This window comes from Neoarius graeffei, chromosome 25 (genome assembly GCF_027579695.1).
Source record: "Neoarius graeffei isolate fNeoGra1 chromosome 25, fNeoGra1.pri, whole genome shotgun sequence".
Classification (NCBI taxonomy): Eukaryota; Metazoa; Chordata; class Actinopteri; order Siluriformes; family Ariidae; genus Neoarius; species Neoarius graeffei.
Window position 1 is genome coordinate 49,321,877 of NC_083593.1, and position 16,799 is coordinate 49,338,675.

The following is a 16,799-nucleotide window of genomic DNA, read 5'->3' on the forward strand; positions in this document are numbered from 1 at the left end:
TTTCAAAATTCCATATTTTTTTCAGAATAGAACATAGATGACATATCAAATGTTTAAACTGAGAAAATGTATCATTTAAAGAGAAAAATTAGGTGATTTTAAATTTCATGACAACAACACATCTCAAAAAAGTTGGGACAAGGCCATGTTTACCACTGTGAGACATCCCCTTTTCTCTTTACAACAGTCTGTAAACGCCTGGGGACTGAGGAGACAAGTTGCTCAAGTTTAGGGATAGGAATGTTAACCCATTCTTGTCTAATGTAGGATTCTAGTTGCTCAACTGTCTTAGGTCTTTTTTGTCGTATCTTCTGTTTTATGATGCGCCAAATGTTTTCTATGGGTGAAAGATCTGGACTGCAGGCTGGCCAGTTCAGTACCCGGACCCTTCTTCTACGCAGCCATGATGCTGTAATTGATGCAGTATGTGGTTTGGCATTGTCATGTTGGAAAATGCAAGGTCTTCCCTGAAAGAGACGTCGTCTGGATGGGAGCATATGTTGCTCTAGAACCTGGATATACCTTTCAGCATTGATGCTGTCTTTCCAGATGTGTAAGCTGCCCATGCCACACGCACTAATGCAACCCCATACCATCAGAGATGCAGGCTTCTGAACTGAGCGCTGATAACAACTTGGGTCGTCCTTCTCCTCTTTAGTCCGAATGGCACGGCATCCCTGATTTCCATAAAGAACTTCAAATTTTGATTCGTCTGACCACAGAACAGTTTTCCACTTTGCCACAGTCCATTTTAAATGAGTCTTGGCCCAGAGAAGACGTCTGCGCTTCTGGATCATGTTTAGATACGGCTTCTTCTTTGAACTATAGAGTTTTAGCTGGCAACGGCGGACGGCATGGTTAATTGTGTTCACAGATAATGTTCTCTGGAAATATTCCTGAGCCCATTTTGTGATTTCCAATACAGAAGCATGCCTGTATGTGATGCAGTGCTGTCTAAGGGCCCGAAGATCACGGGCACCCAGTATGGTTTTCCGGCCTTGACCCTTACGCACAGAGATTCTTCCAGATTCTCTGAATCTTTTGATGATATTATACACTGTAGATCAGGGGTGTCAAACCTGATCCATAAAGGGCCATGTGGCTGCAGGTTTTCATTCCAGGCATGCAGCAGCACCCTGATTTGGCTCATTCAATCAACTGACACACCCACCCTTTAATCAAGGGTGGGTGTGGCTGCAAGTATTTGACTGTGTGAAGACAGTTCAGTTGATTGAATGAGCCAAGTCAGGTGTGCTGCTGCATGGCTGGAATGAAAACCTGCAGCCACAAGGCCCTTTATGGATCAGGTTTGACACCCCTGCTGTAGATGATGATATGTTCAAACTTTTTGCAGTTTTACACTGTTGAACTCCTTTCTGATATTGCTCCACTATTTGTCGGTGCAGAATTAGGGGGATTGGTGATCCTCTTCCCATCTTTACTTCTGAGAGCTGCTGCCACTCCAAGATGCTCTTTTTATACCCAGTCATGTTAATGACTGTAGTATGTTGAGCGGGTGGGTGGAGCACAGAAGTACGGCAGGCCAGAACTGATTTTGCAAAAGCTCTTTATTCAGCTTTTCAGCTTCCAATAATACTCCCAGTCACACAGACACGCACACATGCATCAGTTGCCTGGTAGGGGAGAGAGCCCTCTTCCTCTGCTCTCTCTTTCCTTATATAGGGCGTGGTCCCTTGGGAAGACACACAAACACAGATTAACCAACATCAGGTGCAGTGATTCTGCCACTTACCTTCCCTGACTCCGCCCTCCAGTCACAGACCGACGCTTGACCACGCCCCCGCTGCCATAATGACCTATTGCCAATTGACCTAATGAGTTGCAATTTGGTCCTCCAGCTGTTCCTTTTTTGTACCTTTAACTTTTCCAGCCTCTTATTGCCCCTGTCCCAACTTTTTTGAGATGTGTTGCTGTCATGAAATTTCAAATGAGCCAATATTTGGCATGAAATTTCAAAATGTCTCACTTTCGACATTTGATATGTTGTCTATGTTCTATTGTGAATACAATATTAGTTTTTGAGATTTGTAAATTATTGCATTCTGTTTTTATTTACAATTTGTACTTTGTCCCAACTTATATATATATATATATATATATATATATATATATATATATATATATATATATATATTTACTAGATGTGAGCAATTGCGCACTCTGATTGGCTACTCTTCTACGAGGATATCAGCTCATATACCATGAGTAGAGAAAAACAAAATGGTGGCACATGTTGCTGAACCAACTGAGCACAAAATAGAAACTCTACTCGAAAACAAAACCCTAAATACATTTGGAATGAAAGTATTTGATGGTAAGAACATGTCTGTTTATTTTTCAAGAATTATTATTATCGCATTCTTCACAAATTGCTCCTGTCATTTCGCCACTTTGTTTGCATTCTTCATCTTTAAGCATTAAAATTTGTTGAAATTTTTTAGACTGGTTCAGAAGCTCAAAGAAGTTTGAAAATTACAGAATTGAACTGTCCAAGGAAGACTTAAATAAATGTCTAAAGCTATTATATACCTCCAGCACAACAACAAGACAGCACTTTCTACAACGCCCCCCCCAAAAAAACCACTTAAGTCAATTCTTGCAGCCATCAATCGGTTTTAAGAAGTCCAACTGAGCAGAAATGATTTTGTAGGACATTTTGTATAAAGTTTTTGTTTATTGAATTTGCAAAAAATAAGAATAAAAATGCTTTGTTTCTCAAAATCCAGTGAATGTGGATAGAATAAAACAATTATTCCACTGAATCTCATCAAACATGGCTTAAGTTCATGTATGACTTGATTTCATGGAATGTGTTTATATATATATATATATATATATATATATATATATATATATATATATATATACAGGCTGTTTCAAAAAAATTTATACTATTTGAGATGTAAATATCCCAGAAACTACATAGTCTAGGAAAATGAAACTGAACAGGCTTAATGTTGAGCAATATAAGATTTACTCCTCAAAATGTGTATGGTAGGTGCGTGGATTCCATAGGACGATTTCACAAATTTTCAATATGTGCACATGTCGAGTTGGTAGTCCAGCTCCTGCCAAACACACTGCAGCATGTCTTTGGTAGCAGTCTTTTCTGGTAGCAGTGCATTTTTAGAGAATTCTCTCATAAATGCACGCTGCACAGTCTTGTTCAACTGTGTTCGAGTGTACTCTAACACACAATACGCCTTTTCTTATCCAGTGAATGGCATTTCTATACCTAAAAAGATAAAAGCAAAAGACATTGAACATAAAATTTTGACCTGTTTCCAGACATGCTGTTAAAATTTGAGGTCAATTGAATGAGAATTGGCAAAGTTATTGGATTGTGAAATAAGATGAAATTTTTTTTGAAACACCCTGCATGGTGTTTCAAAAAAATTGATATATATATATATATATATATATATATATATATATATATATATATATATATATAATATAAAATGGTGTAGTGGTTAGCACTGTCGCCTCACAGCAAGAAGGTCCGGCTTCGAGCCCAGCGGTCGGCGAGGGCCTTTCTGAGTGGAGTTTGCATGTTCTCCTCGTGTCCGCGTGGGTTTCCTCCGGGTGCTCCGGTTTCCCCCACAGTCCAAAGACATGCAGGTTAGGTTAACTGGTGACTCTAAATTGAGCGTAGGTGTGAATGTGAGTGTGAATGGTTGTCTGTGTCTATGTGTCAGCCCTGTGATGACCTGGCGACTTGTCCAGGGTGTACCCCGCCTTTCGCCCGTAGTCAGCTGGGATAGGCTCCAGCTTGCCTGTGACCCTGTAGAACAGGATAAAGCGGCTAGAGATAATGAGATGAGATGTTTAAACACAAAGGATGCTGGTTTATGACCAGGGCAACGGACATAAATAGAAATTTTATAAAACACTGGATTTTCAGATGTTCATCACTTTTGGTTCTTTATTCATATTTACAAAATTAAACACGTTTTCAATTCAGATCCTCACACCATTTAATTTCATACATTATATTTTTTTCATCCTTGATTTTGTCTTTGACACATCTGTTAATCCTGATTAATGTATGTTGTATCTATTTGTCTTTTATTTTTGTACCTTTTATTTGCCCTTGTTATTTCTGGATTGATTTATTATTATTATTATTATTATTATTATTATTATTATGGCGACATGGTGGTGTAGTGGTTAGCGCTGTCGCCTCACAGCAAGAAGGTCCTGGGTTCGAGCCCCGTGGCCGGCGAGGGCCTTTCTGTGTGGAGTTTGCATGTTCTCCCCGCGTCCGCGTGGGTTTCCTCCGGGTGCTCCGGTTTCCCCCACAGTCCAAAGACATGCAGGTTAGGTTAACTGGTGACTCTAAATTGACCGTAGGTGTGAATGGTTGTCTGTGTCTATCACTACGTTCAGACTGCAACCTGAAACGACCCATATCCGATTTGTTGTGAAATCCGATTTTTTTGTTAGGCCGTTCACATTACCAATTATATGAGACTTGTATGCGATCTCCAGTATGAACGGAAAACGACCCAAAAGTGTCCCGCATGCGCAAATTGACACGTAATAAGCACATCTACGTAATACGTAAACAAAAAAAAAAGCGCACTCTTCAAGTTTCCACCAGAGAGGCGGGATTAGCCAACGCAGAATAGTAACGTTTGTCTCTTGTTGATGACGTGTTGGTTGCATGAATGCGACCTGTCCGGTCAGACTGCAGCCGCATGTGAAAATAACAGATATGCATCGGAATTAGGACCACATATCCAAGCGGCCTGGGTCGCATGTGAAAAAAATCGGATCTGTGTCGTTCAGGTTGTCAATAACAAATCGGATACAGGTCGCATACGGGCAAAAAAATCGGATATGAGTCGTTTCAGGGTGCAGTCTGAACGTAGTCTATGTGTCAGCCCTGTGATGACCTGGCGACTTGTCCAGGGTGTACCCCGCCTTTCGCCCGTAGTCAGCTGGGATAGGCTCCAGCTTGCCTGCGACCCTGTAGAACAGGATAAAGCGGCTAGAGATAATGAGATGAGATACTGAATTGGCAATGTCATATTCAATATTAATATCATCCAGCCATCCAGCAATTGAAATTTGTGCAAAAGTCATTTGTTCATCAGTGAACACCTACACTACCAATAACATGAGGGCACAATTTACAAATAGGCTAGTTTGTTTACCGGGAATAGAAATGTCACAAATAATGAGTTGTTAACCCACTGGTGGTGGCATGGTGCTATAGTGGTTAGCACTGTCGCCTCACAGCAAGAAGGTCCGGGTTCGAGCCCAGCGGCCGACAAGGGCCTTTCTGTGCGGAGTTTGCATGTTCTCCCCGTGTCTGTGTGGGTTTCCTCCGGGTGCTCCGGTTTCCCCCACAGTCCAAAGACATGCAGGTTAGGTTAACTGGTGACTCTAAGGCCCACTTTACACGGGGACGGTATAAAACAAAAACGCAAAAGTCCATTTTCGTTCTCACTTTTTTCCGAGTCTACACGACCGTTTTCAAGGAGGAAATCTGCGTCTATACAGTGACGCATAAATGTCTCCGCTATGTCTGCACGCATGCGCAACGTTTTCTGTCTTGTCTGATCTGCACATCTGCGCTGCTGTTCTGTCAAGTTATCCTACCAAGCCTACTATGCATGCGCGAAATCCAGGAGGGTAGGAAAATTCAACAGTTGTTTTGTCCCACCGATCAGCTGGGCTGATAGAAAATCGGTGAGAATTTCACGCATTTGCCGATTTTTATGTTTTGTGCGTATTGGTCGAGTCTTTGGCCGAGTCAAATAATTTGTAATGACTTGTTTTAAATAATAAAACGGTCTGTATGAGAACTTGCTAGGATAACTTTACAGAACTACAGGTACTGTAGTGCTCGAGGGAGGAGCAGGAGCAAACCGAAACTCTTTTAATCTGCCTTTATTAAGTAACACTCACTCTTGTTTCGGTGAAGAAGAGAAAAGGCAGTGTCCATCTCAGCAAAATAAATCCGTTCGGCTGCTAGTTTTGTTTTCAGTCTCGGGTTTATGGTTTCACGAGCGGCTTGAATAGGCGGCGCGCGCGTGCGTGTGTGTGTAACTTGGCGATACCAAACTGAGGAGCTCCAGCTGGGCGGGTGAGCAGGAAAACACATCTACTGCATTAAAACACAGAGCAGCTTGAAGGTCCGTTGGATCGATGTAATCAGACATGCTCTTACTTTTTTACTTACTTTCTTACCGTACTTCCCGGGCTGGCATGTGCAGTATATGACATATGTATGACGTAAACGCGTACCCGACGTGAGCAGATCCGAGCAGAGTTTCGCGTATTGGGTAGTTTAGACGGATATGCAACGGGGGCCGTTTTTAACTTATCCACTCTGGAAGGCGTTTTCAATTTTATCCGTTTTTCAGCCTCGGAAACGCCGTCCCCGTGTAAACGAAAGGCACTTCTGATAAAATATTTAGTCGTTTTTACCCGACAGCGTCCTCGTGTAAACGGGCCCTAAATTGACCGTAGGTGTGAATGTGAGTGTGAATGGTTGTCTGTGTCTATGTGTCAGCCCTGTGATGACCTGGCGACTTGTCCAGGGTGTACCCCGCCTTTCGCCTGTAGTCAGCTGGGATAGGCTCCAGCTTGCCTGCGACCCTGTAGAACAGGATAAAGCGGCTAGAGATAATGAGATGAGATGAGACATTTTCGAGGCGATTTTGAACCATTTGGCTTTCCACAGTGAAATAAAAAACCGAGACTCTCCGCCACGCGCCACTTCGGTTCGGTTCAAGCGCAAAAAGAGCAAAACCGAGAGAGGAGACCCAGAGGCGCGCGCGCACCAGAGAGAGAGAGAGAGAGAGAGAGAAGAACAGAAAGGAAGAGAAATAACACTCGATATTCTCCTGCATGGAAAAACAGCCTTATAGATCATTATTTATTGCGTGAACTCAGCTTTGTTATTGTTGTTATTGTTGTTGTTGTTGTTGTTGTTCAGTGAGTCCAGATGCGCAGTGATGAGTCTGAATTAGTCTCAGAAGTTGTGACGTCACGTTCTGGGAATTAAAATGGCACAAAGAAAAGTTTAAACGGAATAATAATAATAATAATAATAATAATAATAATAATAATAATAATAATAATAAATAAATCACAGCTTTGTGTCCGTATGGACGGGAAAGCATTGTCGGATCTTTCCCCGAGGATGCCGTGCTGGACTCCGTGATCTGCTCACAAATAAATCTTCACACCTCTCTTTTTATTCACTCTTCTTTTCTCACTGGATGACAAGTGGAGCTACAGGAATTTGGATGTGAACTAATTCAAATAAAAAGGCATTAAAGATGGAAATGTCTAATTTCTTCTAAAACATCTGGATCTTTGCACTTCGGATTTATGATGATTTTATTAAATATTTTGGCACTCCTGTTCTTAGCAGGTAAGTCAAACGGAATCTGCGTGTTATTGAGAAATGTTTGTCGTTTGTCACTTTTGGAGAAACGTGTGGTTCAGTGTTACAGAAAGAAAAAAAAATGTTTCTATGTCAATTAAGAAAGCAGCATATGTTACATAAGAGAGCACTTTTCAGATTAAAAAAAAAAAAAAGAAAACATGATGAAGGCTACTGGGTTTGGGGGCAAAAATTAAGAAGCAAGTGGTCCAGAAGAACTGTGGCTGGTTCTGGAAGATGCTCAGTAAAACCTACAGCTCAGTTCTGGTCGCACCAAATGTGGCTTTGCTTCATTTATGTTGACTGTTTATGGCTCTTTACACTCTAAAAAATAAAGGTGCTTCAGTGGTTCTTCAAATCTCTGGATGGTTCCATGGAGAGTCAAAACTCTGTGGTGAACCATTACATTATGCGAAAGGTTCTTCACATTGGAAATGGTTCTTCAGAGCCTGGTATTCTCTTACCATTTGCTGGTCAATGCACATAGGCTACTGTATGTTTACACAAATCTGTCTTCACTGCTCAAACAAATGGTTTAAATGGTTCTTTAAAGAACTGTTGCATGAACGGTTCTTTGAAGCCCTGAAAAAGGTTCTTCTATGGCATCGCCCTGAAGAACCGGTACTGGCCCCATTATTTTTTAGAGTGTATAGGATTTGTCTAATGTAGAAATGTTACATTTCATTATTTTTTGAGGAGATCTTCACTCAACAGGATTTCATTCCATGTGCTTCACACTTTATCTCTCTCTCATATATATATATATATATATATATATATATATATATATATATATATATATATATATATACACGAGAGAGAGGATATTACACGGTTGATATGAAGTTTAGTGAACATGTTCCGTGAGTGAGCGAAGTGAATGAGTGAAAATATTTTCAACATGAGAAGATCAACTTCATATCTTCGCACCGCCGTGTAATGTTCTTGATATTATATGGACACACAAGTTAATTAAAATCATTTAAATTTGAACCAGTTCACCATTTTGTTAACGTGCATCTAGTCAGCAGGAAAACACTGGGAGTGACGTCACTGGAGTGAAATATCAGGAATTATTAATCATATAGGACACTTTGATGGAATAAAAACATGTATTCTATTCCCTTCGAGCGGGTTTGATAGCATGCAATATTGTTAGCATATCGCTTATCCTTCATGTATTATGTCACTCTACCCAATGGAGAATGAGCGTTGAATATGGTTTACGATATTGCATGGCTGGGCGGCACGTTGGTGTAGTGGTTAGCGCTGTCGCCTCACAGCAAGAAGGTGCGGAGTTTGCATGTTCTCCCTGTGTCCGCGTGGGTTTCCTCCGGGTGCTCCGGTTTCCCCCACAGTCCAAAGACATGCAGGTTAGGTTAACTGGTGACTCTAAATTGACCGTAGGTGTGAATGTGAGTGTGAATGGTTGTCTGTGTCTATGTGTCAGCCCTGTGATGACCTGGCGACTTGTCCAGGGTGTACCCCGCCTTTCGCCCGTAGTCAGCTGGGATAGGCTCCAGCTTGCCTGCGACCCTGTAGAACAGGATAAAGCGGCTACAGATAATGAGATGAGATGAGATATGTTCTCACCATCAAATACTATTATTCCATATTTTGTTGCTGTTTTTTTGTATTTTTGGGGGGTTTATTTTTGAGTAGTTTTTATTTCGTCCTCGGTTTGTTCAGCAACACACTCTGCCATTTTGTTTTTCTCTACTCACGGTATATGAGCTGATATCCTAGTAGTAGCATAGCCAATCAGAGCGTGCAGTTGCTCATATCCAGTGAATGTGGATAGAATAATAGCTGATATTTAGCGGCCTTTATTCCCAGCCATGCTTGTTTTTGCTCACCCTCTTTATTATTATTATTAGTAGTAGTAATACACTTATGGCCCTTTTCCACTACCCTTTTTCAGCTCACTTCAGCTCGCTTCAGCTCACTTCAGCCCGACACGGCTCGCGTTTCGACTATCTCAGAGCAGCACGACTCAGCTCGCTTCAGCCCTGCTTAGCACCCAAAACTCGCACGGTTTTGGAGTGGGGCTGAAGCGAGCCAAACCGAGCCGAGTGGGGCTAGGGGCGTGAGGAGACACTCCCCTGTGCACTGATTGGTGAGGAGGAGTGTCCTCACATGCCCACACACGCCCCGCGAGCACGCTGGGATCTGTAAACACTGTAAACCCGGAAGAAGAAGAATTACGAATTACGAGAATTTCTGAAGCCTTATGTGCCTCGCCTCATCTATACGCTCTTGCCAGTATCTGTTGGCGTTGTCGGTGACAACAAGCCACAGCACCAAGACCAGCAACACTAACGACTCCATGTCCTCCATGTTTATTGTTTACTATCCGGGTTGTGAGACTACCGCTTAAAAGGTCACTGATGTCACTGTTTGCGCCGCCTAACGACATCACGTGACGTCCACCCACTTTCGCTAACTCCACCCAATGTGTCCACCCACTTCCAGCCAGCACGGTTCAGCGCGGTTGTAGTCGAAATGCAACTCCAACAGCCCCACTCAGCCCGACTCAGCCCAACTCAGCACGGCACGGCTCAGCCCAACTCAGCCGCGTTTGTAGTGGAAAAGCGGCATTAGATAATGGCTCTGGACACTTAATGCAGTACAAGTTTTGCTACCATGGCTTCGAACTACAATTGCCATGATAACTATGAACAGTTTCGCACTGAAGTCTCCATCATTGAACAGTTAATAACTTCAGCAAAATAGACTTCATGTTAAAACTATCATGAATTTCCCGCTTACCCAGTTGAACTTTTTGGCCATATAGGACACAGTTATAGAAGCGAGTTAATTATAATTGCGTTATACTGTTATCACCCAGATGAGGATGGGTTCCCTTTTGAGTTTGGTTCCTCTCAAGGTTTCTTCCTCATGTTGTCTGAGGGAGTTTTTCCTCACCACCATCGCCACAGGGTTGCTTATTAGGGATACATGTATTAGTTTAAATGTTTAAAACACCAATGTTGAAGACTGTGACCAAACTAAAACCATTATTTAAACACCATGTTACTTAAGTGGTAAGTATTTATTAGGAATTTGTTTGGTTGCCAGGGTTTGTGCTAAATGTCTTTATTGGATTACTTGATATAATGACAAAAGTATTTAATCATGGTGTTTACCTGAGAAATCCAATTATCTATTCAAGTGACACAGGTCGATGTATTAAAAAGATGAATAGTACCCTGTTGAGCTAGAATAGCCCTTAGGGACTTGAACCACACACTGTATTGCTCACGCCTCATGCCTGTGAAGGAGAATGAGCTGGAAAAACACAGCGCGTTAATGTTTACACTTGGGTACGGAAATGGCCAAAGTTTATCCTCATTATAATATTATAATAAGTGAGGTCGCAACAAACATGGCAGATCCGGCGGCCTCCGACACAGAAGCGAGCGCTTGAGAGCCTTCAAACTCACAGGTGCGTTTAGATTTGGAATATTTCAATTCTAATGTGTATAAAAGTTGAGTTTCTCAAAGTGCAAACTCTTTTGTCACTCACCTGTCTGGCAGCATCTTGGCAAAGTTGGCATCAGATGCCGCATTTGTTTTTGCCTTTTTGGCCCTCCATTGGGAAAGCTGGCCAGCAATACTTACTCAGCTTGTCTGCCGTGTTTTTTCACTCTCTTTTCTGGCACATTTTGCCTCTGACAGTGCCAGTACTTCCTTAAAATCATCATTTTTTTGTCTCGATTTAGGAGGCTTCATCCGATTTGATCTGGGCGATCCGCCATGTTTGCTGTGGCTCCGCGGTCATGACCTCTGACCCATGTATGACCTCATGTGACTTTTCCGAACTGACTGCTGAGTGAGTGGTTTGTAAACAGACTAACACATGGTTAGGATGCCCCGCATTAGGAAATAAAATGTATTGAAACAAGATGATGGGGATGGGTATCAGCTCAAACAATTCAGAAAGGGGAGTGGATTCAATGATTCCTGAATCAGCACATCGATCTGTGTCACTTTAAGTCATGAAATCACAAATGATCAGTGTTTTAATGAGAACGTACAGTATGCACAGTCTCTGTTGGAATAGGCCACTGGTGACCCAGTGGTTAAGGTATTGGGTTATTGACTGAAAGGTTGTTGGGCCGTTGAGCAAGACTCTTAACCCATCACCTGCTCAACTGTATCTAATTGTAAGTCAATTTGGATAATCAACCATATGAGTACAATATAACATGTTTCGATAGTGGGAACTGAAGGGTTAACTGATCAGAATGTCAAGGGTTCAAGTCCTAGCCCTGCCGATTTACCACTTGAGCAAGACCCTTAACCTTCAACTCCTTGGTTGAATCTTGTTTCAGTTGTAAGTTGTTTTGGATAAAAACAACCTAATTTCAGCCAAATGAGGTCACTGTAAATGGCATTTGGGTAATTCTGCCATTACTCATTTCTTTCCCATCAGTATTGTAGTCGAGTCACTAAACTTCGAGTCTGAGTCCAGTCTCAAGTCCCCAGTGTTCAAGTCCAAGTCAAGTCCAAGTTGTTAAAGAAAATTTTGACTCGAGTCCGAGAACAAGACTCCACCTGCACCATTTGACGGTGGCTGTTGCTGCCTTTATGTGAAAGCGTCTCTGCTACTGTGTCGGACTAACGTTCCTGCTCGACTGCCCCATTTTAGTTAACAGGCTACAGATAAAAAGCTTGTTCATTGCTCAGCAAGCCCCGCCCACTATCAACAGGGCAAATAACATGAGAGAGGGTTAACACTAGCTAGTTTATCATCAGCAAGCAAACCCTGCTAACAGAGCAATGAACATAGCGTGTCACTTCCTTCTCTGGGTGGAGTCTTACCAAATGGCGATTGAAGTTCGAGGTTGTCCCCGTCGTCTCCTCAATAGTTCTTCTACATATGGAACACATAGCAGTGCATTTTTTCCCACTGCACGGGAAGTCTGTATAAGCAAAGCGGACAATCCTAGGAGCTTCTCTCCAGGCATTTTAGCGCCATTAATGTTAGTTTGTTCCTGAACATGATGTATGAACAGGTGAATGTGCATTCTCTTGCACAAAATTAGTATAAAAATGAATGTAGATATAAATATCTTATTCCAAATTATTATGGCATGTTACAAAAAATAAAGAATAAATCCAAGTCCTCGTTTCCAATTTACGAGTCCGAATGCAGTTAATGCACAAGTCCGAGTCCAAGTCATCAGTGCTCAAGTCCAAGTCAAGTTATGAGTCCTTAAAATCAGGGCACGGGTTGGACTCGAGTACTACAAGCCTGTTTCCCATACAAAGTAAAATCCCCAGTGTTAGTTAGCTCTTCAGTATCAGTGCTGAATAAACATCGACATTGTTGAATAGATTTGGACAATGCTGAGTAAACGTCCCAGTAAACCCTGTTATTTCAGCATAGGGATTTAGCCAGGTAGAGAAATGTCCACTGTGCTGAAAAGGCAAGAAAATCACAGCCACAATCCCAGGACACACTTTATATGTACTTCTGCAAAAATTGCAGTCATTAACAAAATGTAAAACTAGCCATGTTTCATTTTTCAATTGGTTTATAGAGCACATTTACCAGGGGCGGCACAGCGGTGTAGTGGTTAGCGCTGTCGCCTCACAGCAAGAAGGTCCGGGTTCGAGCCCCGTGGCCGGCGAGGGCCTTTCTGTGTGGAGTTTGCATGTTCTCCCCGTGTCCGCGTGGGTTTCCTCCGGGTGCTCCGGTTTCCCCCACAGTCCAAAGACATGCAGGTTAGGTTAACTGGTGACTCTAAATTGACCGTAGGTGTGAATGTGAGTGTGAATGGTTGTCTGTGTCTATGTGTCAGCTCTGTGATGACCTGGTGACTTGTCCAGGGTGTACCCCGCCTTTCGCCCGTAGTCAGCTGGGATAGGCTCCAGCTTGCCTGTGACCCTGTAGAACAGGATAAAGCGGCTAGAGATAATGAGATGATGATGAGCACGTTTACCATTAACGACAGCCATTGTCACAAAACAGCTTCACAGAAACCTGTCTCCAGACTGATAATGAGTGAGGCAAAGAAACACTCCCTGGGAACAGAATATATATATATATATATATATATATATATATATATATATAATGAGAGAAATCAAGACTTTGAAAGGAGACATCATGCAGAGATATACCATTAGAAAAGATCAGAAAAAGAATATATTAAATTTTCTAACCCTAAGTAAAATACTCTTGATAAATGAATTGTCTGGAACACCAGGCACTTGGATATAACTGCATAATGGATGTAGAGGAAGAGGCGGAGCCAAGGGTGGATGGTTTAGATGAGCTAAAAGTCAAAATGACAACACGCCACTGCGTTGATGAACCTCCCATACGTTTGTATAGGAGAACAGCATGTTTTCGTTTGGCCTTTAAAAACATTTAAAAGTGTTTACATAAAACTAGTGTCGATTCAAGAATAAATTACATTTACGGAATATATTGTTCATTTTGTGCGGCGTTGTGATGAGCTTTTACTTAAGCGTTTTTTGGTTTTGTTTTGTTTTTTTTAGCATTGTGTAATGCAATACACCAAACTCACGGGTGCCAACATCTTTGATTTTTTTAGTGATATTCATTGTGTGTTTTGTTATTGTTTCCAGCTCGCTTGCTGTTGGGTTGGTTCAATCAGGTTGAAACGCAGTGATCGAATCTCTCATGTTAACTTGATTTTCCAATAAAATCAGCTGAACACTTTGATGTCGAGTTCCCGCAGAAGATCAGATCACTGAGGAAAATGTTCTATCTTTCCTAAAAATCAATGATTTTCCTAATATTTTTTTCATGGAAAAAAAAATGAGAAGGTGTATAAATATCAGGAATACTGTTTTGAAGAGAATTAACAAAAGTTTGAGCCTCTTATACACAGCACATTCGAGTACCACTATCATTAGTCATGCTTGGTGTCTACAACTTAAAAGTGAACATACCTGCTAAATTCTGGTTTTTATGTTTAAACACGGGTGGCACGGTGGTGTAGTGGTTAGCGCTGTCGCCTCACAGCAAGAAGGTCCGGGTTCGAGCCCCGTGGCCGGCGAGGGCCTTTCTGTGCGGAGTTTGCATGTTCTCCCCGTGTCCGCGTGGGTTTCCTCCGGGTGCTCCGGTTTCCCCCACAGTCCAAAGACATGCAGGTTAGGTTAACTGGTGACTCTAAATTGACCGTGAGTGTGAATGGTTGTCTGTGTCTATTGGCCCTTTTCCACTACCCTTTTTCAGCTCACTTCAGCCCGACACGGCTCGCGTTTCGACTACCTCAGAGCAGCACGACTCAGCTCGCTTCAGCCCTGCTTAGCACCCAAAACTCGCACGGATTTGGAGTGGGGCTGAAGCGAGCCAAACCGAGCCGAGTGGGGCTAGGGGCGTGAGCAGACACTCCCCTGTGCACTCACATACCCACACACGCCCCGCGAGCACGCTGGGATCTGTAAACACCATAAACCCAGAAGAAGAAGAATTACGAATTACGAGAATTTCTGAAGCCTTATGCGCCTCGCCTCATCTATATGCTCTTGCCAGTATCTGTTGGCGTTGTCGGTGACACCAAGACCAGCAACACTAACGACTCCATATCCTCCATCTTTATTGTTTACTATCCGGGTCGTGAGACTACCGCTTAAAAGATCACTGATGTCACTGTTTGCGCCGCCTAACGACATCACGTGATGTCCACCCACTTTCGCTAACTCCACCCAATGTGTCCACCCACTTCCAGCCAGCACGGTTCAGCGCGGTTGTAGTCGAAATGCAACTCCAACAGCCCCACTCAGCTCGACTCAGCCCAACTCAGCACGGCACAGCTCAGCCCAACTCAGCCGCGTTGGTAGTGGAAAAGCGGCATATGTGTCAGCCCTGTGATGACCTGGCGACTTGTCCAGGGTGTACCCCGCCTTTCGCCCGTAGTCAGCTGGGATAGGCTCCAGCTTGCCTGCGACCCTGTAGAACAGGATAAAGCGGCTACAGATAATGAGAATGAGATGAGTTGTTTAAACACAAAGGATGCTGGTTTATGACCAGGGCAACGGACATAAATAGAAATTTTATAAAACACTGGATTTTCAGATGTTCATCACTTTTGGTTCTTTATTCATATTTACAAAATTAAACACGTTTTCAATTCAGATCCTCACACCCTTTAATTTGATACATTACACAACACTATGACAATGATGAGGCTGCTCCACCACAGATGTATATTAAAAGTAAACAATGGGGATTAATTTCATACTGAGCTTTCATTTCCATTCAGTGTTTGATTCAAGATATTCCTGCTTTATAACCTCAGTCAAGTAGACAGAGTCAAGTAGCGTGTTTTCTGTTCGGATATAACTGACTTGAGCTAATAACAACACACTGTTTTCACTGGAAGTAGAAAATGACTCGATGTCTCATCCCTTTCCTCCTAGATGAGGTGGTTGCTTTGGAGAATGATGAATGGACAGCCCCCATGGACTGTTTACGGGCAAGCGAGATGTGTAACCAGAACGCCCAGTGCAGCTCACGTTTCCGTATCATGCGCCAGTGCCTGGTGGGCCGAGATCGCAGCGCCATGCTGGAGAATAAGGAGTGCCAGGTGGCACTAGAGGTCTTGCAGGACAGCCCGCTGCACAACTGCCACTGCAAAAGGGGCATGAAGAAGGAGCTGCAGTGCCTGCAGAGCTACTGGACCATCCATATGAGCCTCAATGAAGGTAAACAGCAACGTTTCGGTCAAATTTGAGGGAATTTTCGCACAAGACCTTACTATTGTCACACAATTATCCTGTTGTGTCTTGGTTTCCAATAGCGACCAGCATCACCTGCTTATGTTTTGCAGCATTTCATAGGCGTGACGGGGTAGAACTAATCCAAAACATGTATAAAATAAACTATATAAAAAAAATAAAAAAAGGATAAAAACATGTATTCTATTCCCTTCTAACAGGTTTCATTCATTTGGTTTGACAGCATGCAATACTGTTTATCCTACAGCATATCGCTTAACCTACACATACAGTATTACGTCACTCTACCCAATGGAGAATGAGTGCTGAATACGGTTTACGATATTGCATGGTTGTCAAGGCAACATGACGTCACACACTGGAGCTGATGCGAATATCCAATGAGAATGTTTTCTGCTGCGCATGTGCAGAAGCATTTCTTTGTTCGCCAGGAAAGACAAAGACAAGGCTAATCGAGTGCTAGGATTAGCTATGCTATAATTACGAAATAAATAGACCGAAAACTGAAACCAAAGATGTGTCGAACACCCGAAAGGCTACCAAAACCTCATTAGATATTCTTCACGCATTTGTGTCAGAAAACAGAATCCAGGGACACATGTCCGCCCGGGAGCATTTTGAGTTATTGACAGATTCAGAAAGTACAGTTTCTAAGCTT

General features: G+C 42.5%; 1 protein-coding gene across 1 annotated transcript in view; it reads left to right on the forward strand.

Moving 5' to 3' along the window:
• The first annotated feature begins 7,371 nt into the window (after window positions 1–7,371).
• gfra2b (GDNF family receptor alpha 2b) overlaps window positions 7,372–16,799 on the forward strand; it is a 231,356-nt gene continuing 221,928 nt past the window's right edge. The window contains exons 1-2 of the mRNA XM_060908882.1: window positions 7,372–7,411; window positions 15,824–16,108. Of these exons, the coding sequence (XP_060764865.1) occupies window positions 7,372–7,411; window positions 15,824–16,108 (325 nt within the window). The remainder of the gene's footprint in view (window positions 7,412–15,823; window positions 16,109–16,799) is intronic.